This window comes from Nelumbo nucifera, chromosome 2 (assembly GCF_055504915.1).
Source record: "Nelumbo nucifera cultivar China Antique chromosome 2, China Antique-T2T, whole genome shotgun sequence".
Taxonomy (NCBI): domain Eukaryota; kingdom Viridiplantae; phylum Streptophyta; class Magnoliopsida; order Proteales; family Nelumbonaceae; genus Nelumbo; species Nelumbo nucifera.
This window is the reverse complement of record NC_142650.1, coordinates 21,613,357-21,637,760: the sequence shown is the minus strand read 5'-3', so window position 1 is coordinate 21,637,760 and position 24,404 is coordinate 21,613,357. Positions and strand designations below refer to the sequence as shown.

General features: G+C 36.9%; 1 protein-coding gene across 1 annotated transcript; it reads left to right on the top strand.

Moving 5' to 3' along the window:
• Positions 1-1,779: 1,779 nt before the first annotated feature.
• Positions 1,780-24,404, top strand: AAE13 (AMP-dependent synthetase and ligase family protein). Its single transcript, XM_088897571.1, has 17 exons — positions 1,780-2,132; positions 2,773-2,942; positions 3,104-3,316; positions 4,313-4,484; positions 4,569-4,657; positions 6,793-6,864; positions 7,023-7,073; positions 7,221-7,328; positions 8,096-8,194; positions 17,311-17,403; positions 17,544-17,621; positions 18,467-18,571; positions 19,360-19,450; positions 21,395-21,468; positions 21,752-21,931; positions 23,856-23,909; positions 24,054-24,404. The coding sequence occupies exons 1-17, from the start codon at positions 1,973-1,975 to the stop codon at positions 24,090-24,092; spliced, it is 1,848 nt and encodes a 615-aa protein (XP_088753697.1). The 5' UTR covers positions 1,780-1,972; the 3' UTR covers positions 24,093-24,404.

Here is a 24,404-nt window from a genome sequence, read left to right as displayed (position 1 = left end):
TGATGCGATTTCAGGGTGTGTGCAGAGTTTTTGTAAGGAGGGGATCCCATTACAAATACAACCAACTTCGCTGATTGACCAATTAGGATATCACTGCTTCCCACAACACGGTTGTAGGATAGCGTGTTTTTGGGAAATAAATCTGAGTTGTTAGAGTAGTAGCGGATTTGCGGCCTCCATATATGAATACGGATTCAGTGCTCACAGAACCGTTTGGCAACGTTTAGTGAGAGTGTTATTTTAGTTCTCGGCATGGTTTTTAAAACTGATCCAGTGATTGAACTAATTAGAGGTCTGGCTACCGGGTCGAATGGTCTGACCGTTAGGCCCATTTTGATAGAAAAATAAAAAAATTCAAAAAAATAAAAAATGGTTAAAATCGTTTGAACGATTAACCGTCTGGGTCAGTGGTTCGGTGACCAAAATCAACAGTTTTGGGGGGGAATCTGATTTTTGGGAAAAACGGAACTGGTCAGGTCCCGGTTTTTCTGGTCTAACCATCCAGTTCGATCCGGTTTTGAAAACCATGGTTTTCGATACCCTCATGGAACAAAAACATGTTTGTCAAAGAAACATAAGAAATGAGTCATTCCCGAGAGAAAACAATGTAAAAACAAAAACTTATTCTTTAAGAATGACAAATTGACACTCCAAAAGAATAGCATGAGAGGAATATGCAGTTCCCACAATGTATTACATTAGTTGCGAACACGTGTACACAGTTCCATATGCAAATAGAGACAGAATCTGCCCCCCACAATGTCTTACAGCACATCCCTGTCATGTATTGGGAACATCTCCCGATGATGACATCATCATTCTAGATATCATCATCAAGAGATATTTTCAATACATGACGAGATGTACTGTGGGACGTTGTGGGGGCTGATTTGAACTCGTGCAAATATGGTTAAATCAGAGATTTTGCTAAAATAAATTCAAACCCTATTCGATCTCTTTTTTGTTGGGGTCCAACGTCTTTCTTCAATTCATCCCACTGCCACATATTGCGGGGTGAGCATCATTCAACATTAAGTCCAGAGATCGGAGAGCATTACAATTTTGCATTGGAAATATTTCCTCGTACATGAGAAATAGGGAGTTCGGTGGACGGCTGCAAAAAGGTTGTGACTGTAACACGGTTTTGTGAGGAATGAATCCGAGTTTACCTTATGAGGGGCCAATGGTTTTGTGAGAACGGTTTAAATGGCTTGTATCAGAGTCTGAACCCCATTTCAGCCTAAATATTGTGATAAACCAATGTTCATAAAACCGGATCGAACATAGAACTGAAGAAGGGAGATATTCATGGGTCAGAAATTCAACTAGGGTCGAATTTTGATGATGTGGTATATGCATATATATATTATGGATTATATAAATACTATATAAACCTTTTAATTTACATTTCATTTAAAATAAATGCATAATAATGTAATATATATAATAAATGAGAGATTTTGAATTGAAATTTCATCAATAATATTTTAAAATTTCACTTATGTAGGACTTTAACGGTTTCATGAAATCGGGACTGATTCATCAGTTTTCTGATTCAACTGGCCGATTAGCCGGTTTTCAGCGGGTTTTGAGCAAGTCCAATTACTAGGGTATGGCGGAAGGCCATGGTTCAATCCCGGGTCCGGTTATCTAAACAATGTGATAAGGGAGTCCGGAGTCGTGATAAACAATGTCAGCCCATTCTGGTAAAGGTTCAACCATCCGGTCCGGTCAAGCTTACAAGGCAGAGTCAAATGACTAAAATCGAACAAATTCGCCACCCGGGACCATCCTCCGACCGTCCGGCGTCCGGCGTCCGCCGTTTCCGGATTTACGAATCAGTAATCGCCTTTGCCGTCAGAGCTAACCAGATACAGTTTTTGCAAAGCCAGCAGTTAAACCTGTTGAGTCAATTCAATTCTCTCTTTCCGTGAAAGTTCAAAACAGAAGGGGCGGCCATTAATAAGACTAAATGAGCTCATTTAAGGCAACTACCTACCTAAAGCCGCTCTCTAGTTTTCGCTTACTTCCAGAGACTACAACTTCTTTGAGTTTCAGACACTTAGGGATTCCGTTTGTATCTCGTCAGAGAAACCCCTCTTTCTCGATCTCTCAGTCTCGCTTGTTTTCAAGTAAGTTGTTCCAACCTCATTCTCTGTTCTGAATTGCAGATGATGAACATTGGAGATTAAAATGGATAGAAATGGAACCGATTGGATGAGTTTGTAGCTCCGTAATTCATTCTCCTTTTAGGAATTGTTTTTTTTTTTTTTTTTGCTTTCTTTATCTCGAGAAAATGATGTTTGCTTCCTCGCTGATGATTTGCATTTTTAAAAATTCACTTCTATACTGTACTACGTTGGTTACATTTTGTTAATTGTAGATGAAAGTAAGAATGGATTTTGATGCATCCATGGATGTTTAATTATCGTTTTCTTTTGCAGCCTTTCATACCTGTTAGACTGTGACTAACTTTACAGCAGTTAAACTGAAATTGTGGTAATATAAATATAGTGGAAGCTCATTTAATAGGAAGTAACAGATAGAACCTGTTGTTGTTTGTCAGTGATCAAATTAGTTAAACTGAACCAAGATGCTACTTTGTTATTACCTGAAAAAGAGAACTGAAGTCCTGATCTTATTATTACTTTGTTTTATTGTGAAAAGGTTGGATGATGTCGTGATGATATCTCATACTTCATTACATTATCCAGTAATGAAATAATTTTATTAATTGCATCTACATTTTCTGCTCTACATCCACATGTACAGTACCATCATCTTGTACATTCATGGAGGTGATCAAAGCAGCTATTAGGCAGGGATCTGCAGCACGTGAAAGTATAGCTGTTAGAGCAGAGCAGAAGAGTTACAGCTACATTCAACTCATCTCTTCTGCTTGCAAAATATCAAATCTTTTACGCAATGAGAGCTCTAAAACTGTAAGTCAAAAATCATCATTTCTTTTAAATGCATATGGATGAAATGCTTATCACGTTTTGCAGGTTTCAGTTGTAATACCATGTGCACCTTTTTTCTATTCTTCATTTCTATGTTTTTCTCTTATTTCCCCCCCTTAATATTATGCTTCTTGGTCACTCAGACATGCCATGGGAGTAATAATAAAATATCTCCAGTATCAGCAGAAGGGGTTAATCGAATAGAAGATCTTGGTGGAGCACGGGTAGGAATTGTGGCTAAACCTTCAGCTGAATTCGTTGCTGGGATGCTTGGGACCTGGCTTAGTGGAGGAGTTGCAGTTCCACTTGCACTCAGCTACCCAGAAGCTGAACTCTTCCATGTGATGAAAGACTCGGTTTGTCCTGCAACATTTTCCCTTTCTTCTTCATTGGTTTCATTATAGTAAAACCAGATATCTGGATGTAATAGGTTTCCCTATTTTTTCTTTCACATTCTTTTCTTGATTTTTGTGAAGGCTTCTTATCGTCAGAATTCAGTAAATGCTGCCATTGTTTTTCTAAAGTTGAGATTTTCATATTCAAACCAAGTGTCAATACAAGGTTTTGACTACAATTGAAAATTTGACTAAAACTTTTAGATTGAATTAGAAATCCAATGAGAAGGATTTCTTACCCTCCACCCCTCAAAAATGGTAGTTCTATTTCCATTTCTTCTCTATGTTTCCTACTTCTCTAATCTCTATCCTTCTTATTTGTTCTCTACTTTTCCATATCTTTCCTGTTTCTTCTCTGTTGATCTTTATCTTTATCTTAATTATCTTATCTAGAACTTAATTTTACATTTTTTTGTTTTCTTTAAGAACTTCTAAGTCCACCTACTTTGAAGCTGGAATGGGGCCCCCAAATTCCACAAATCTCATTGAAATTTAAAACCATGTACCCAATGGTTATTATGTATATTGAATAATATTACTTTAAACATGCTAGTATTACTTATCTCATAAAATCCAAACTTTGATTCCCATGTTTTACTCAATCTGTTCAGGTTTCATATTTCTGATCAGAATATGATTTCATACATTCTTTCTAAGCATTCATATGATTGCTGATTCTGTGGATCATTTTCCCACCTTTTCAATAGTATTTTCCTCAATACAGAGATTGTAGCAGATTAGGCATGTTATTATTAAGATAAGATGATCAAATTAGCTTGTAGTATAATCTTACAAAGCTAAATTGGAACTATTTCTTATGAAGATTTCATTTGAAAACTGCACAGGCTTGAAAGTCATTCCACTTCCAAGTTCTAGTAAATGTTGTTATTGTAATTGAGTGCTGTTAGTCTTCTCACAGGATGATGTACACAGGCCTTAGATCACTTTTGTTTACAGGACGTTTCCATGCTTCTGAGTACTGAAGATTATCAAGAGCTTATGGAGAATGTTGCTTCTAAATGTGCTGCTCAGTTTTCTCTTATTCCACCAGTTCCCAGTGGTTATTCCATTGAAGAAACAGAGGAGAAAGATCTGTTGAAGGAAATTGAAAACTCAAAAATTGTAGAAGGTTGTCTGCCTTGCGAGGGTTCATAACTTTACAACTTATAGGATTGTAAAACAAAGTTCAGTGATAATAATCTTTATGGTGTAGGAGAGAATCCGGCATTGATTGTTTACACTAGTGGTACGACTGGTAAACCAAAAGGTGTTGTTCACACACACAAAAGCATCGCAGCACAGGTACTAATCTAATTACAAAGTACATCATCATTCTTGACCTACTGAATGCAGTAATTTTGATGTAGTGTAAAATCACCATTATCTAAGCGTTATGCCAACTATATGGATTAGCTATATGAATCACTTTTCACCATTCTATTCTGTTTAATGCCATATCCATTGCTAAATTATGAACACATAGTCTAAGATTAGTGTCTCTATTTTTTTTTTTTTTTGAATGGTAACAGTAAAACAATTTTATTGCTTTGAATAAAATTACATATACTGATTAAGTGCATTGTGCCTATTTTGGGTCGTTTACCTCAGATAACCCCCTGGAGTACACATTCCCTCCATTTGGTATGGTACCCCAAATAGTTTTCAAGGCGTCTAGGCAATTCTGGGTGACACTGGGGCACCTAGTTGCCTAGTCACCTAGGCGGCCTAGGTGATAAACTTTCTATAATATAAAAAAACTGACTTTTGGCTAGTTTCCTAGTTTTATATATTATTCAGCATGTATGTTAATTGAAAAAATAGCAATTCTCTTTATTAAGAACATTTCCTCTAAAAACGTGGCAAATTATCACATCTAAAAGATAAAAATCTTTTACATATATTAATTTCATTATTTTCGAAAATAATACTACTATAATAAGTATTTAATAGAGCAAATTCATATTAATTAGCAGCCAAAGAAGGTTATTAACTTTATATGATAAATATTCAAGATAGAAAGTAAAATAGAAGGAAAAAACAAGGATGGAGTTTCTGTTTTATTTAATTGGAGAGAGAGAATAGAAAAAAGAACTTTATTATTCTATTCTTTCTTTCCTCTTTCTTTTCTTTCTTTCTTTTTCTCTCCTTAAAACCCTTTGATCTTTTAAATTTCAATAGTAAAGCATTAAAACAAAGTATAATTGATATATATAGCATATGATAAAATGTATTAACACATACATTAATAAGATACGGCAATATAAATGATATTATAAAAGGCACCTGCCTTGTCATTTTTGTTGCCTAGGCAGGTGCTTAGTCGCCTAGAAGGGTGTCTTGTTGCTAAAAGTCAAGGCGTTTGGGCGAGGCGCCCAGCCAAGGGTGCCTAGTCGCCTAGGCGACGCCTTGACAACTATGGCAAAACCTTTAATTCTTTTAACCCCAGATTTTGGCAAAGCGTCTGCTAAGGAGTTAGCCAATTATGGAGTCCATTTGTATTGTGTTACTATTTCCAATGACAATTTTACAGTTTCCCTTATCATGTATGTGCCCACTTTGTTGTTCCTGATGCATGAAAAAAAAAAGTGAAAAAAACCCAATGAACAATTGTCTTGGATCTACAGGCATGCTTTCAGGAGATAGAAAGCCTCTGAAAGGATTTAAGCATCACCTTTAATTGGGTGAGAAGGACTGCAAATAGGATGTGGATACTCTAGCAAAACAGGGGGTTTATAGACAACAATTGTTTTGGGCAGTAATGTAACTCTTTTTGTTATATCACACTTGTGTAGTCTTTCTTGTACTATTGGGCGGTTGAAGTTCCAACCTGTTATACTAAACTTTAATGAGAAATTAATAAATTTTCTTTGCTCATTAAAAAAGAGGGAATCAATGAACAATTTCAATTGTCTTTTCTCTTTCATAGAAGGCCTTTTCTAACTCCTAAGGACTTCTATTCTTCAAGAAAATCCTAGAGTAGCTATTAATACAAATAACAGAAATTCTGTATATCCGTTTCTGTAGTCATTCTACTCTATGTATAGGGGAATACAAAGAGTTGACAGACTAAGAAATTTGATACTTATTAGCTATGTCCATCATAGTTAGCTGTCTGGGTGTTACGAAGCATATTTTTCTTTTTCCAAGAAAGTTTCTTATTTGCTGCTGCTGATTATACATATAACACTGCAGATGTGTATTTACATTACTTTTTGTAGTTGGTTGTTTTTACATGTGCACTTTGACAAAATTATTGTTTCACATATTTGCAACAATTTACTGCATGTGATATCTCAGAATTAGCATACAAGGTGGTATTGCCAATACACTTTCTCAGAAACTACAATTTCTGATTCTCCTCTTGCTGTCTCAATTCCTTCATATACTATTTGGTTTTGTTAGTAATCTTTTGGCTGCAATTTTGGGTCAAACTGCAGGTTCAGATGTTGACAGAAGCCTGGGGATATACCTCTTCCGATCAGTTTCTGCATTGTCTACCCTTACACCATATCCACTGAGCATAATGCATTTTTTGAATAAAGAACCAGTTCATTTTGTTTTGCGTATTTTGGTATTCTTATTGCAGACTTTTCATTTATATTTGTCATGTTTACTATACACTTGAAGGCATAAATATGAAATTTGGATACTTAACCTTTACTTACATGTTCATGGTCTTTTCAATGCTCTACTTGCGCCTCTTTACGCTGGTGCTTTGGTAAATTCTAACCCTTCTTTTTAGTTTCACCAAATTAATGGCGTTGAATTACTACTGTCTGCTACAAGAGCTCTTCCCAACAACTAATATTAATCTTGTTTGACCTTTCTAGTTTCAGTTATAATATGTTTGTTGGTGTCTTTGAAGGTTGAATTCATGCCAAAATTTAGTGTTAGGGGAATCTGGCAAAGATGGCGTGAATCATGTCCAAAGGACGGAGTTAAGGTTGATGATGCTATTACTGTGTTCACAGGAGTAAGTGAAGTACTTTACTTTAGAGCTATCATCATCCTTGTCATTCAGAATGGTGAAAATAATGATCATCTGAGTCTTTTGTTTGCAATGACTGTGATATATATAAGTTTTTTATTTCTATTATTTCTTTTATTTACTAATCTTTTATAATCTGCATATATGGTTTCCCACATTTTTTTAGCCAAAGCGGCAAATATTATTTGTAGTATTTAAGTCTTACATGTTCTATTACTCAACTTATTGAGCCTGTGCTCCTTGATAATGACTGAATTTTTAGGTAGCTTTAGATAAAGTGTGCTTTAATAGTGGCTTTACAAATTGAGGACCATCTTTACATTAGGGACTATTTGATTACAGCTGAAATTTCTGAACTGAAAGACTTATTGCTTTGTCTTTTAGTGGATAAAATAATTAAATTATAGTAGTCTACCCAACTTCAGCTTCAGCCATTAAGGAGCCACAACCTCCTTAAAAACTTGTTCATTTAGAGGCAAAGCAATAAGCTTTTCAGTAAAGCCACTACAAATGTTATCAAAATGTCCCCTTAATCTCCCTAGAGTCAAAGATTCTTTAAGCACTTATCATTGTTTTCCTGCTGTTGGGGTTGAATATTTAGAATGTAATCAATTTCTTGCTTTCCATAAAAAAAATAGAAAGTTTCTAATTTCCTACAACAATGTAAATGATTTCAATTGAGCCTTTTGTGTGGTTAGTCTTTCTACTTGTTCCAATAAATGCTTGGAACTAAATAGAACTTTGATACACAGGTTCCAACAATGTATACTCGATTGTTACAAGGCTATGAAGCAATGGATCCAAAATTTCAATCTCAGTCAGCCTCAGCGGCAAGACAGTTACGCCTAATGGTAGTTAGAGTGAATTCCCTCCTTTACTTGCCCTTTTATGTCCTGGTTGGATACTTGGATGGCTCTTCCATGTTTCTGTTCATTTTTGGTACCATGTAGAAAACTACTTCCATTTTAGAAGTCCTTCATTTATTGCATTTCTGTGCAAGAACAACTGAAGCCGATGACTTCATAGACAACAATATTTTCTGTGCACTAAAATCTTGAAAAGAGAAGTGTATAACTACTTGCTTGGGAATAAAAGGCTGTTTGTAGGAAAGAAACCTTGAAATCTGAAACTTGTTTACTAGGAAACCACAGTGGAAGCTTTTAAACAACAAAGGAAAATAGAAAATTATAAAGAAAATCCAAAGTATCTAATGAATAGGCTAGCTACAGGTGGATGTGTTTTGTAAGATCAAATTGAATCCCGAAAGGTAGATTTTTTTTGGTAACCCTAAAATAAGGTGCTACGTGCTAGACCTTTGCCAAGGCAATTGGCTTGTGAGCTGGCATTGAGTTTGTAGGCTGTCCTGCATCAATTACAACTTCTTTGAAGAATTTGACCTTGTTAGCTTGTCAGCTGCACATATCTTCTTTGAAGTTCAGTAAGTTTTCCATCTTCTCTTGGTGTCATTGTAGTCCCTCTTTGGAGACTCTCTGTGGGACCTATTAGCATTTGTTCCTGTCAGTCAACTTCCTTCAACTTCTTAGAAATGGAACTCTGTCAAAGAATTTTTGGAGTATCACAAAATAAAGGTTCTAGACAAAGTTCTTGATTTAATTGGCTTTAAAGAGGTAGAAAAAGGGAGAAGACCCTTGTCTGGTGGTATGAATTTTCCCGTGAATGTCTTGGTTTTGTACATTGTACAGATGATGCCATTGAGGAACAAGATACGGTTGTGTTCTTTTTACTTAAATATGATTCATTTCATAATAATAGTCAGCTTTTGGTAATCTTGAGGCTGCAGTTCTCACTATGGTGTCATTTTGATTCAAATGACCAAAAATTGTTGGCAAAATGCCAACCTTATATGACCAATAAAAAATATCAATCATACATGCTTTCAAAATCAAATCTCTTTGTTCTGTGTATAATATCCAGTTCAGCACTTGGCCCTTTCTCTAGCGTTCTTTAATCACCTGCAGAGCAATCTGATGAGAAGTTTCAATTCTCAACACAGAAGTTGCACAACTTGCTTACTTTTTGTTTGAGTCAATTCAAGATGTTCTTAAATTACAAGGTGACAAAGGTCTTCCATATTTATGCTTTACCTAATTCCATTTCTTGTCTGCATGAACAACTCACTGGCATCTTTATTTCATCTTTGAGACTATCTACTGGAAGGTCTAACATGCAGACAGAATTTTGTAACATACAAAGGATAGTCATCACATATTAAAAAAAAAAAAGAAATACATAGCCAGAGAAACACAGAGGAAAGATGTGTTGACAGCATGGAATGGTTGAGAAATCTCATAAAATGAAGATCAAGGAATTATAGGCAGATAAAGTTATGGAATCATGGGTGGGTGTCACTCTAGGAGGATAGGATAGGGATGGCTATCAGTTGGATTTAGTAGAGGTTAGGAAAACCTGTAGCCCAAGCATCTGAGCTTAAACTCCAAACCCTAGCTATGGAGCCATTCTGGGCAAGGTAAGATGTAATCATACAACAAAGGTTTGGGAGATAAATAATAAAGAAACTTCAAAAAAAGGAAAAAGAAGAAAGCTGAAGATATCTTTGTGATGTAGAGTAGGGTTGAATGGAAAACTTTTTGGAGATAAAAATTTAATGTCTGGACTAAGAGTGGAATTGAGTGGTACACAACATGAACTTGAACGAATATAGGGAAAATAAAAATATTAAAAAGGATTGTATGTTAACATAGAGAAATGAGAACCAAGAAAGCTTTTTTTTTTCTTTTTTGATAACAGAAGAGAGAAGATAATTCTGAAGAAACAAAAATCATTATCATCATCTAATCCTTGTCCCAACTATATAGGCTCGGCTACATGAATCCTGTTTCACCTTTCCATTCTGTTCAGTGTCATATCTGTTATTGAATTATGGGTGCTTAAATAGTTTCTTATTAGTTATTACTTCCACCCAAGTTCTTTTTGGTCTGCCCCTAGCTCTTTGATGTAATCTGTACCATATGCCACAGAGGGGCATTCTTGTCTTTCCCTCTTATTTTATTATGTTTCGGTCACCCTACTATTTAATCAAAAGCTGGCGCCGCCAGCAGTGACTTTTTGGCTCTCATGCTTTTCTCCTCCTCCTCCTCCTCCTCCTCTTCTTCTTCTTCTTCTTCTTCTTCTTCTTCCTTGCTGAAAACATGGTATCAGAGAAGGTCAGTGCTCTGTAAATCTCCTCTCTGCATTGGTTGAAGGATTGCTCTGTTCTTTCTGGATTGAGAATGAAGGAAACAAACTCGTTCTGGACCTGAAAACTGTTCATCTGCTTTTCTCTCATCTGTTCTGGACTGAAACTAAACTGAAGTGATTCCAGAAATTGTTGATGATTGGTTGATTCTTCCTAAGAGGTCAGCTGTTCTTTTTTGTTGTTTTCTTTCTTTGTCTTGGACTGGTAAACCCAGAATTCTCTCAGACTGAACAGGGAGACCTTTTTTTCTTGAACACTTTTTTTTTTTGGTTCTTGGTGTAGATACCAAGAACAGGTTAAGGTTTGCCCTAACCGAATGATATAGTGTGGGTTTAACCCCTTTGTGGGTCGGATGATCCAGAAACCAAGTTTCTTGTGAGAAATTTTGTAGGTCAATGAGTGACCTGATTTGGCTGACTGGTACAGTAGTAGTTCACTGATGTTTGTGGCTAATATTAGCCTTGGGGATCTGTTACACCTGTGAGTGCTCAGGTGACCGGCATAGCAGCAGAATACTGATGGTTGTGGCTTAATATTAGCCTTGGAGACCTATTTGACATGTCAAAGTGTGTTTCTACATGAACTGGAATTGTGTTCTGATTGTTAATCACTTAGAGTGAGGGCTGTGAATTTCTTTTTTGTGGGTGTGTATTGGCTGAAATCATGAATATTGAAGATTCTGCAACTTCAAGAACCACCATGAATCAAGGTGGAATGAGTAGTGGTTATGACTCCATGAATTTCCCAATGACTATTACCCCTTTGGATGGTAGGAATTACCTGACATGTAGGGGTGTTCACGGGTCGGGTTGGGTCGGTTTATTGGGGTTTTCCCAACCGACCCGACCTGGTCGGGTTACCTGAGGTGGAAACTGAAACCGACCCACTGATAGGCCAAACCGACCTGGTCGGTTTGAGTCGGGTTGGGTCGGTTTTGGTTTTGCTCCTGTACAAAAGGACACCTAATTGAATTCTAATTGTAATTGCCTAATGGGTTGCCTATTTGGTGTTAAAGATTATAGAAAGTTAGAAACTAGGATAAATTGCCTATTCTAATTGTAATTGCCTAATGGGCCTTCTAGTTCTAGTAGAAGACTAGTTATAGTTAAGTAGGAAACTATTCAAACTAGGAACTAACGAACTAGTAGAAGACTAGTTATAGTTAAGTAGGAAACTATTCAAACTAGGAACTAACGAACTAGTAGAAGACTAGTTATAGTTAAGTAGGAAACTATTCAAACTAGGGACTAACGAACTAGTAGAAGACTAGTTCGGTTCGGGTCGGGTTGGTTTCGGTTTTCACACAAGAAAACCGAAACCAACCCGATATATCGGTTTATATATTTTCCCAACCTGAAACCGACCAGTACTGATGAAAACCCGGTCGACTCGGGTTGGGTCGGTCTGGGTTGGTCGGTTTGGTTGGGTTGGGCATTCTTATGAACAGCCCTACTGACATGATCGAAGGAGATGCGGCTGTATATCACAGCCAGGGGTAAGGTAGGATATATTAATGGGAAAATAAAGGAATCTAGGGCTGGTACTACTGAATATGATAAGTGGGACCAAGAGAATTGCATGATTATATTCTGGCTTTTGACATCCATGTTACCCTCCGCCAAACAGAATTTTATGTGGGCCGAGACAACAAAAGAAATACGGGACCAAGCGCAAGCAACTTATTCAGAGCAGAGTCACTATGCTAAATTTACCAGTTACAAGTAGAATCTTCAACATGTAAACAGGGAGAAAGGAGCTTGTCGACCTATTATTCTGCTCTCACTTTAGTTTGGGAACAACTAGACTATTGTCAAAACATTGATTGGGAAAGTGAAAAAGGATGCTAAAGCATATAAAAAGCTAGTTTCACAGCAAAGAGCATTTGCTTTCCTTCTAGGTTTGAATCCTGTGTATGAACCTATTTGTCTTCAGATTTTGGGCAGCAAGGATCTTCCGTCTGTCCAAGAGGTTTATGCACTTGTTCAGTCTGAAGAGAGTAGGAAGTCTGCCATGAATCCTCCTAAGGGGGAGACTATTGTTCTTGCTGTGAGGGGTAACATTGGGGCACCAAGAAAAGGGGAAAATCAGAAAAAGGCAGATGATAAAGACAAACTGTGGTGTACTCATTGCCAAAAATCTAGGCACACCCATGAAACCTGTTGGGAATTGAATGGGAAACCAAAATGGGCACAGGAATTAGGTAAGAAATCAGCACAAGAACCGAGCAAGAAGCCATACCAAAAGAAGTTTACTTCAACAAACTTAGCATCTCATGAGCATCAGAGTACTTCTCAGGATTGCTTCCCTTGTTCTGACCCAAAGGAAGATATTATCAATTCCTTTCGTGACCACTTAGAGCAATATGGTAGGGCTCTCCGCAATGTTGATTCTGGACCCACACCTTCTACTTCTTTTGCCTCCTCTTTAGGTAATCCTGCCTCACCTTTCCATGTGTCTACTGATAACCCAGAATCCCCATGGATTATTGATTCCAGTGCATCTAACCACATGACTAGTAAGTCAACCTTGTTCCAAACATATTCTCTTCTCTCTAGCAGAGATAAAGTGAGGTTAGTAGATGGATCCTTTTCCTCCATTATTGGTCAAGGATCTATATCTTTGCCTTTTGGCCTCTCCTTATCTAATGTTCTACATGTTCTAAAGTTACCCATTAATTTGTTATCCATTAGTAGTATTACTCATGCCTTGAATTGCTCAGTAACCTTTCTTCCACATTCTTATGTTTTTCAGGATTTGGCTACCGAGAGGATGATCAGTAGAGGGAACATGGTGGATGGTCTCTATGTGTTGGAGAACAAAGTTGGTCTTATAGTTTTAGAGTCTTTGAGTCCGTCAAGTAAGAGTTAGGTTATTTTGTGGCACCACCGTTTGTGCCATATATCTTTTGAGTCTTTGAAGTATTTGCTTTTAGATTTATTTAAGTCTTTGTCTGTTAGTGATTTTCAGTGTCAAGTGTGTCAACTGAGTAAACATTATAGAACCTCATTCCCTTTACGTAATAAAATATAAGAATTTCCTTTTTACATTATGTATTCGGATGTGTGGGAACCTGTTAATATTCCAACTGAGAATGGTTACAAATATTTTATTTCCTTTATTGATGTCTTCTCCCGCTACACTTAGGTTTATCCTATGCATTCACGGGAGGAAGTTCCTAAAATTGTGAAGACTTTCAGCATATGGTTTACACCCAATTTCAATCCGAGATCCAAATCTTTCAAATAGATAATGCCAAGGAATACTTCCATGGAGACCTCACAGATTTCTTTGCCTCTTGGGGCTCTCAACACAGGAGCTCATATGCCAGAACCCCTCAACAAAATGGGGTTGTAGAGAGAAAAAATCGACATCTCCTTGAAGTTGCTCGGGGATTAATGTTATAGATGAATGTCCCAAAAAGATTTTGGGTGGATTCTGTCCTAACTGCTGCCTGTCATCAATAGAACACCATCTTGGGTATTGGAATATAGGTCCCCTCATCAACTCCTCTTCCCTAAAGCTCTACTGTTTCCTATACCTATGCGTGTCTTTGGATGTAAGTGTTTTTTTCATGATTTATCTCCTACTCGTGGTAAGCTTGATCCCAAAGCTATTGTGTGTATTTTTCTTGGTTATCACCTTGTTTAGAAAGGCTATCATTGTTTTGATCCTGTGTCTAAAAAATACTTTGTCTCTATGGATGTCTCTTTCTTTGAAGATGTCCTCTATTTTCTTGTTTCTCCTTGAGGGGAAAGTATAGTTGAGGAGAAACAGAGTCGGACTCAAGTTTTGTGGCTTCATTCATGATCCTCTTCCATTTCGTGTCTTTCGGAGATTGCGCTACAAAAATCAAGGCTGATAGAGTTCAGTTGCCACAGAACCATTGGAAACTATGCCACCAATGCCATCAGAACCTCAGGGGTTGGATCCTTCACCTCACCCAAGTACTATTGTTCCAGTTGATATTCCTGAACGTATTGATATTGACACTTCAAGTTGTGATCCTCCTCCATTTCGTGTCTTTCAGAGATTGCGCTAAAAAAAATCAAGGCTGACAGAGTTCAGTTGCCACAGAACCACCGGAAGCTATGCCACCAATACCATCAGAACCTCAGGGGATCCTTCACCTCACCCAAGTACTATTGTTCCAATTGATATTCCTGAACCTATTGATATTGACACTTCAAGTTGTGATCCGGACCTCCCTATTGCAAAAAGGAAGGGTGTCAGATCATGCACCACACAGTCACACACCACCCCATGTCTCACTTCTTGTCCTATGAGAATGTCTCATCTTCTTTTTGTGCTTTTCTATCTACCATTGATAGTGTTCCCCTTCCTAAGAGTGTTGTGGAGGCCTTACTTGTTCTTCAGTGGACAGATGCAATGAAAGAAAAGATCAATGCTCTTCACAAGAATGACACGTGGGAGCTGGTAGATCTTCCTAAGGGAAAGGAGCATGTAGGGTGCAAATGGGTGTTCTCTATAAAACATAAGGCAGATGGGCCTGTGGAAAGGTACAAGGCTCGACTAGCTGCAAAAGGCTTCACATAGGTGCATGGAGTTGATTATGCCGAGACTTTTGCTCTAGTTGCAAAAATGAACCCTATTCGGGTTCTTCTATCTTTAGCTACAAATCTTGATTGGGAGCTTCATCAACTTGACATAAAGAATGCCTTCCTGAATGGTGATTTGGAAGAAGTGTATATGACTCAACCCCCTGTTTTTTTTCCTAAGGGAAGTGAACAAAAAGTTTGCAAATTGAAGAAATCTTTGTATGGTCTAAAGCAGTCTCCGAGAGCTTGGTTTAGCAGGTTTCACCAGGCAGTTCAATAGATGGGTTTTAAGCTGTGCCAATCCGATCACACACTTTTTGTAAAGAGGGAACAAGAAAAAAAACAGCCTTGATTGTCTATATAGATGATATTGTCATCACTGGAGACTGGGTCTCAGAGATTCAGAGATTAAAGAAATTCCTCGCTACACAGTTTGAAGTTAAGGATCTGGGGCAATTGCGCTACTTCCTTGGTATTGAAGTTGCTCGCTCTCAACAAGGCATCTTCATTTCCCAAAGGAAGCACGCCCTAGATCTCCTAAAAGATACAGGGAAGTTAGGAGCTAAACCTGTTGACACACCAAGGATGTAAATCATAAACTTGGGGATTGCAGACTTGCAATGGTGAGCTCTTGAAAGATCCAAGGCAGTACCAAAGACTTGTGGGCAGGCTTCTCTACCTATCTATGACCAGGCCCAACATTGCATATGTTGTGGGTGTCCTCAGTCAGTTCATGCATGCACCCAAGGAGGCATACCTAGAGGTAGTAGACAGAGTTCTTAGGTACTTGAAGAAATTCCTAGGGACATGTTTGCTCTTTTAGAAACATGGGCACATGAGTGAACTAGGATTTCCTTTTGATGATCCTATGTCACTCTACTGTGAGAACAAAGCTGCCATTAACATTGCAGCCAACCCAATTCTCCATGATAGAACCAAGCATATTGAGATTGACAAGCATTTCATCAGAGAGAAAATTGAAAAGGGGCAAGTGTGCACTCCCTACATTAGCTCTGATGAACGGCTTGCAAATGTTTTTACTAAAGGATTATGCTTACTGTCGCATTATGATCTTTGTGACAAGTTGGAGATGATTGACATCTATGTCCCAACTTGAGGGACATTATTGTCTTTTCCTCTTCTTTTATTATGTTTTGGTCACCCTACTATTTAATCAAAAGTTGGCACCGCCAACAGTGACTTTTTGGCTCTCATACCTTTCTCCTCTTTTTCTTCTTCTTCTTCCTTGCTGAAAACATTCTTCTAGCCCCTTCAACTTGTAACATATCACTTTTTCTAACCGGTGCTGTAGATGGTCTTCTATGCACGTGACTAAACCATCTCAATTATTCTGAAGAAACAAAACAATTCTATTAATCATCCATGTTCATACGTGATCCAGAAGACCATTTAAATATTAAACATAAAATTGCTTCCAAATTAGTGTTTTATGGATATGTACATGGGCATTGGAATAAGATTCATGTCTAGGAACCTGTTTCAACAAGACAAAGAAGAAAGTAAAAAGAAAAAGGACTTGGGGAGTTTATACTATTAAAATAGTTCATGTATTTTGAACTCTAACATAGTACATCTATAGAAAATAAAGTTAAATGCATCTCTGACATTGGTAATGCTCTATAGGAAAAAATAACATTCATTATGTACAGTAGCTATAATGTCAAATAAGCAAGCAGAAAAAGGAAAATATTATATAGAAGTGTCCTTCCAGCATCTGTGGAGTTGTGATATCTGACATGTCTGAAATGGACGCTTCATCCATTTAGGAGAGAGTGTCCATGCAACGGTAATGCCAAAGCAACATAAACCTCACGGTCCAAATATAACCCTCTGATCTGACTGAAGTCACTGAACCAAATATGGACCAAATGCACAAAAACCAAATACTCCTACCTGTAAACAAGAAGAAAAGGAAAAATAGGACTAAAAAGTCACTCAAGATACAAGGTGGACCTCCAATCATCATGTCCTATTAGAACTGAAAAGCTAGCACAGAACCTCCCTGATGTCTTACGTAGCTGTTTGGGATTCCTATCCATATGTTATAAATATTGAACTAGGTTTCATTGGTCTTCAGTTTTCTGTGAACTAGTAAAATTTATTTACTATCTATTTCTATACTTCATTTTGATATTTTAAATTTGACACTGATTGGGTAGTTTTAGTTTTGCAGATGTGTGGCTCCTCAGCACTTCCTTATCCTATTATGCAACAGTGGGAAAGTATAACAAGTCATCGCCTTTTGGAACGTTATGGCATGACTGAGGTAAGTGAAAACTGTGAAATTGTTTTATCTGGTTTAAAGTTCATTATCTCCTTTCAGACTGCTTGTGTAGTTAACATGGTGTAGGTGTTCATTTGGTTAATATTCTTGCAATGTCCTCTAAACAATTGGTTTTCTTGTAGTTTGTTATGGCACTTTCTAATCCCTTACGAGGCATGCGGAAGGGTGGCACAGTTGGCAAACCACTTCCAGGTGTAGAGGTTAGCAAGGCTTTTTCAGAGTTTCTACTTTCCTTTTACTGTCTAACTGGAATCAAGGAAAGAGTCCATGGAGAAAGAAATCAGTTTTCTCCCAATTCCTCATGCAATGGAAATTTCACAAATTTTGGGTGCTTTGATTTTTAGTATTTTTGAGTCTTTGCAATCTTTTAGTTTTTTTTGGTGTAAATAGAGATTTTATTTTTTTATAAATTTACTGCTATTAGTAAAAGTAAAAATTACTATTTATAGTAACTTTTGGACTAATTCATTATGATAATTCCCATAATTATTATTTTTAGTTACTTAAATATTAGACTTTATAATTGATTTAATGTAATAAAAAAATTATTCTGAAGTTACCTGTGGCTGTGGGTAGTGTGTTATCTTCTCTCTTTCTTCTAGAGGTGCAGCCTGAATCTTTTTTGTCATAATTCAGATCCTAACTATTTGGGGCTGTCTAGAAGAATAATGTTCTGGTATCATCAGCTTTATGTATATCTTATCTACTAAAAAGTGCTTCATGTGTATCCTAGAAAGGCCATTGGCCAATGTTGGTCCCAGCTATCTGGGGTCTTGGGAGGGGTAGACTGGATACGGACCTAACCTTTGGCATTGTTTTGCACAAAGCGTTCCACTATCATCAGTTTTATGTATATCTCACTGAATCATATTTTGATACATGCATCTTGCATTAAAGGAAATGCCAAAATTCAAGCGACTCTTGTTTATGGTAACCATTGATGAGAAATGAGAATGGTACATTTACTTTTTTTCTTGCCACTGATGTGCAGCATGTGGAAAATTAGTGCCTATATTTCTGAATCTTTTCTTTTGATGTACGATAGGTCAAAATCCTTGCAGAAGATGGAAACACAAATGGTATAACGGAGGTAGGTGAGCTTTGCGTTAGAAGTCCTTCACTGTTCAAGGAATACTGGAAACAACCTGAGGTACTTTCTAGACCTTCCAGTATTTTATCAAGTACTTTAATTGTTTTGTAATTTAATGACTACACCTTTTTCCTGCTACTTTTGGGACCATATTCAAGACAATATGGATGAGCTTTGCAATCCTGATATCTATTGTTCGAAAATGGTTCTTATGTCATAAAAATCTTAAGTTTGCCGATTAATAAGGTTTTCTCTGATTGCGTAAACATCTATAAAAAATAAAAGAACTTTGGTCTTTTCAGTGCTTTTCTGATATTCTTTTTCTGGTCTTTATAGTGCTGCTTCCTAACCAGGGGCATCCTGTAAATTCCCTGGTTGGTTATAACATCTAACATAAAAGATAGTGGGGGCTCACAATGTGTTCCATGACAGGGGTGTTTATCCTCTCTTCTCTTCTTCTCTTCCTCTCTCTCTACTGCGCTCTTCTTGTTCAGTAATTTCTGATTTTTTTTTTTTATATTTCATTGCTGTTACAAGTCAAGGAATATAAAGGTACATCCATGTAAGATTTGAAGGTTCTATATATATATTAATTGAAGTGAAATGTAGGTTACTCAGAACCATACATCAGGAAAAGCTATAACAATGAACAAATAGGTTAAAAAATAATTTCTAGAACCTAAAATCAAGACTTGTCCTGAGATATTTGTTTTCCTCCTGAAATTTTCTGAACAGGAACAGTGGGTGGAACATTCTATGCCTAAAGTTGCGCAACTATGTCTTCTGTCTTTTATGTTAATCATTTGGTGGTTGTTCATTTTGACTTACACATGTGATAATCCATGTAGGTAACAAAGGAATCATTTGTTGATGGTGGATTCTTCAAGACTGGAGACACTGTTAAGGTGGATGAAGATGGATACTACATTATTTTGGGACGTAAGATAACTCTTATTGCCATAGAAGTTGATACTCTTTTCTGCTTTTTCTTAGAAGATAAGCCCTTCTGAACCTCTGGCTGTGGAGAATTATAATTATCTTCTACGATATTTAAATATATTTACCAAACTTGGATTTTCTAGAACTTGTAACCTATTACTTTTTACAGAATGACCTGGGTTTTGGTACAAAGTACAGGTGAACATAGATAGGCTGATAGATCAGAATTCTAGTTTTTCAGGAGAGTGATCTCCTTCCTAGAGGTCTCTCCCTGCAACTAAGCATCTTTTACTTTGGATGAGGAAGATTCAATCAAGCATCTTCATTACTTTAGTTATTCATCCAGGAAGATAAATGAAAGGGGTTGCACATGCCAATGGCTCCCTCTTTCTTCCCATCTACTGAGTTTCTCCTAGTCCTTCCTCTACCTGAATCATATATAGAATGCCAACTATCTCCAACTTTGGTTGCGTTTTCCATCTCATGACATAATTTAATCTATAAGAAGTCTTCTGAAGCAACTGATGAGTTCCTACCACTTGTTCTCCTTCATTCTATCTGGCATGCTAGACTGGTGGGCATTTGAGCAAGTGCTTTTAAATGTTAAAGAGGTCTCTGATAGTTGTCTCTAGTGCCACCAGATATAGGAGGACCTTCCTCCTTGATTCTTTTAACATTTGGCCCATCATTTGCTGGCATTTTGTATGCTAGTCAAAACCAACTCACACACACACACAGATATACAAACATGTGAATACAATAAAACATGAAATATGGGAAATATGCTCAGCTAGGTATAACAACTCTATTTACATGGTGGGAAATAATTAATTTGCATCAATGCACCACGTGATTTAAAAAATTTGAACTGAGATTCAGTTTATGTCAACCTATCACAAGTTGAATCCAGTGTTATCAATGTGGTGAGGCAATGATTAGTCATTTTGGTTTCCCTAAGTGATGCAGTGACTAATTGACCATAAAAAATGAGTATTTTATGAATTTAGGATAATGATGCAATCTCATGTTTAAGTTAATAAAGACTGCAAATATCTGGTAAGAGATGATATAGAACACTGAGTGAAACGTTTCCATTTTGCACGTAGAAGAGGCTTGGATAGGATGGAAGAGTTTTTTTGCTTTTCAAAGAGAGAGTGCAACCTTGACTATTTGATTTAATGTGTTTCCCTTGTTGATGGCAGCTCGCCAGCTCCATACAACTCCATACCGATATGTTACCGATTGGTAGAAGGCCTAAAAGAACTCTTCCCCTCTACTATTGCTCTTTTGTTCTTGGTCTTATTTCTACCAGTTCCTACAATCTGCTCTTGTCAAATCATGAGTTGTAGGTGTAGGTGGTAAACTAACAACCACATGATCAAAGATCAGAAAGGTTATAAGGTTATTTGACTGAATTTCCTTATGGGTATTCACCATATTATTTCTCATGCATAGTAAATTAGTAATATTGAAGAGAGTGCTTAGTTGGTCTGACATAAGGGGCCATTTGATAACAACTGAAGTGGCTGAATGCTTTGCCTTTTAGTGAATGAGTTATTTAGGAGGAGGTTGCAAACTCCTTAAGGCTGAAGCTGAAGTTGGGATGATTAGCATAACCTTAAATATTTTATTATTTAATTAGTTTTCCATTAAAGGATGAAGAAGTAAGTCAATCAGTTATTCAGTTAGCCATTTCAGCCATTTTCAGCCCCAAAGACCTGCACTGAAAATGGAGAGTTTGTTATTTAGCATGGAACAAGTAGTTTAACCGTATCTTTGGCTGCTATTCACTTACCATGTGCTGCCTCAATGAGCATTGCTTCTCAATGAATTAGGGTACTACAGAACCAGTATGTACCAAGATTAATTGTGCAAGGGAAGAGTAGATTTGTATGCATTTTTTTTTCTTGGGTGATTTTCTTAAACCTTCAGAAATTTTGGCAGGTACAAGTGCTGATATCTTGAAAGTTGGTGGATACAAGCTTTCTGCATTAGATATTGAAGCAGTGCTTCTAGAGGTACTGCTTTCCATTTGAGCTCTTCATTTCCTGCTACCTGTATAACTAATGAGCAATGTAAGGATATTACATTGTCCATCATGGGCCTTTAAAACCCAAAAGAATATGTGTAAACAGGGTCACCAGTGTAAAATACATGGGATTCTATGGCGTTGTCCTCTTGTAATTTAGAGGTTCCATGAGGACTTGGCTGGTAATGCCAACATTTCTCTAAATTAAACCTTTCTTTGGTGGGTGTGGGAAGGAAACTAATGGTTATAACTGAGCTGTTCATTGTGTATAGCATCCAGCAGTTTCAGAGTGTTGTGTGCTGGGCTTACCAGACAAAGACTATGGTGAAGCTGTATGTGCTATAATTGTGCCAGAGGCAGCTGCAAAGAGAAGAGGAGAGGAAGACTGTAAGCCAGCCATAAGCTTGGGAGAACTTCGTACTTGGGCCAAAGAGAAACTTGCACCATACAAGGTATTATCATGTGTCTTAATGTATTATCTCTCAAAAGTGGCACCCAATGGTCCAAATTTTTATTAATCAAAAAAAAAAAAAAAGTGGCACCCAGTGATTGTATAAATATGAACTGAAAGAGTGACCTGGATCTAGAGGTACTCACGGTCCATGAGCACATTTTTGAAACTGAGCTGGTACCTTCAGTTTTTGTTTAGTGTCAAAACCAAAACCGAACCAAATTGCCGATTAACCAGTTGACCAGTTTGGTTTTCTAGTTTTTTATATTTATAATATATTATAAATATATAATATAAATCAGTGTTTTAAAAACCGAATGTAATGCATAATTACATTCTACATGTAATATATATGTATTATTTAATGTCTAATTTATATTTATATTTTTATTTGTAAATAAATGCTTAAAATTGCGATTTGAGGCCAAAAATTTTTTAGCAAAAATAGCAGCGCAAGGTGCCTTCGGCACATGCAGATCGAAAAAAGTTACCCAAAATTGAGATTAAAGATCACCCTAATCAGACAACCAAGTGCGAAGTTATGGACTCCTGGAGTTTGTACACACATAGTGTGTAATCCATTACCAGGTCTCAGTTTTTTTATTTGTCATGAGCACCCCAACCTGGATCTTCAATTACCAAGTGAAACTCATTTTACCTTTTCAAATAAAAAAAAAAGACTTTTGTCATGTTCCCTGTTTTCACAAACTTTCACTATTCATCTGAAATTTTGAAAGATCTCGACTGAAGGGTGAATGCCAAAGTTAGATTTTCAATATGGTGTTCCTTATTCTGTGCCTGTTTTGATTCCTTTCAACTTTTGAGTTCCAAAGACTGTCTTCCCTTTTGCTTTCTTCATCATCTTCAATTTCGGTTTTCAGTATTCAAGTAGTAGTCCATTTCTCCTTTAAGGATTGATTATTATTACTGTTTTATTTTATTTTTTTTTGGTTTTAAATAATTGACTTTTTTTTTAACATGGCACTGAACAGAGCAGAATGGTGGAACAAGATTCATGTAGCCAGCCCCATATAGTTGGGCAAGACTTAGTTGAGTTGAAATAATTGTTTTTTTAATTGGCCATTGTTTGGTATAATGGTAAAACCTTGGACTGATAAGCATAAGAACACTGGGTTGGCCAAGCAGGGGGTGAATAGGGAGGCTATTTTTTGGGCTAATTTTTAATCTTCTTTCATTGTAATTTACTGATGAGGAGATAAGACTCTTTATCTCCCCCTTATTGTCCTAAAGCTTCATAAATCTTAATAAAGTTTCTGTTATTGATCAAAAATAAATAAATAAGAACACGGGTTTGGGGTACGAGAATGACCACTTTGTGCATAGAAACATGGACTTCTGTAAATGGATAATGTGTCTATGTTGGACACACTCGGTCTTACACTCCACTGATTCTTGGGGACATTTTGAAGTTACATTTCCTTTTTTACCTCCCAACTTCTCTGACATAAATGAACAGCCAATATACAAGATGGATGCCATTTTCCATATCAGAGGTTACTTGGTAACATAAAACATTTTAGACCCCTTTTTGCAGGTTGCAGCAGATATATAATGCTAGAATTCAAAAAATATAAACTATCTTTATAGTATATTACTTTTCAATGTGCCCATGAATCCATGTTTTTTCTAGTAGACCCATGTCCATTCCATGCAACACTGGCCAAATGCTAGGTTTGTATCCAGTCTACCCCTCCCAAGACCCCAAATAGCTGAGACCAACACTGGATAATGGTCTTTTTTTTTCTTTTAAATAATTGACTTTTTTGTATATCTCAACCTTGGTCTTAACTCAATTGTGTTTTCCACAAGAAAAAATTGAGCATTCATTTGAACTTGGGATCTCAATTCAATTGGTTTTATTATATTACTAGAAACTAATGACTGCACCTTTTCTCCATTTCCAGATACCAACAAGATTGTTCTTGTGGGACTCACTTCCTCGAAATGCCATGGGGAAGGTGAGTGGTCTCTTTTTCCTTCTATTCTTCATTTCTTCTTGACAATGCTCCAGTGCATCCCATGCAAAAACCTAAAATAAAATAAAGGGGAAAAAGGAAGTTGCCGTTGAGCATGTATATTTACCATTCAGTATTTTATTTCAGGTGAATAAGAAAGAACTGAAAAAATTGCTGGAGTGCTGACAAATAAACATTCGAGCCTTGTTCCCGTCTCGGCTCAAATCCCCCTCTTGAACTTCCAATCCTCCCGGGGGCTTCTCCTTTCCTATGCCAATAATACATACTGATGCTCAAAACGATTCAATTGAGATAAATTTTCTTGCAATTTCGCAGAAACAAACTCGTATAAATTTGGGCAGACATTCGAAATAGAAGCGGAAGTTGTGTGTTTATTGCTTTATTTCTACTACATTGTTTCCATCCAAATGAGATATCAATGGAATATGTTCTAAATTGTCTTTGAATAAGAACTAGAAAAATGTGCTTAGATACTAA

Coding starts and splice junctions, on each gene's coding strand:
- AAE13 (XM_088897571.1), top strand. CDS start 1,973: ATGAGCTCATTTAAGGCAACTACCTACCTAAAGCCGCTCTCTAGTTTT. Junction 4,658..6,792: donor ACAAAAGCATCGCAGCACAG/GTACTAATCTAA, acceptor GTCAAACTGCAG/GTTCAGATGTTGACAGAAGC. Junction 8,195..17,310: donor CAAGACAGTTACGCCTAATG/GTAGTTAGAGTG, acceptor TTAGTTTTGCAG/ATGTGTGGCTCCTCAGCACT.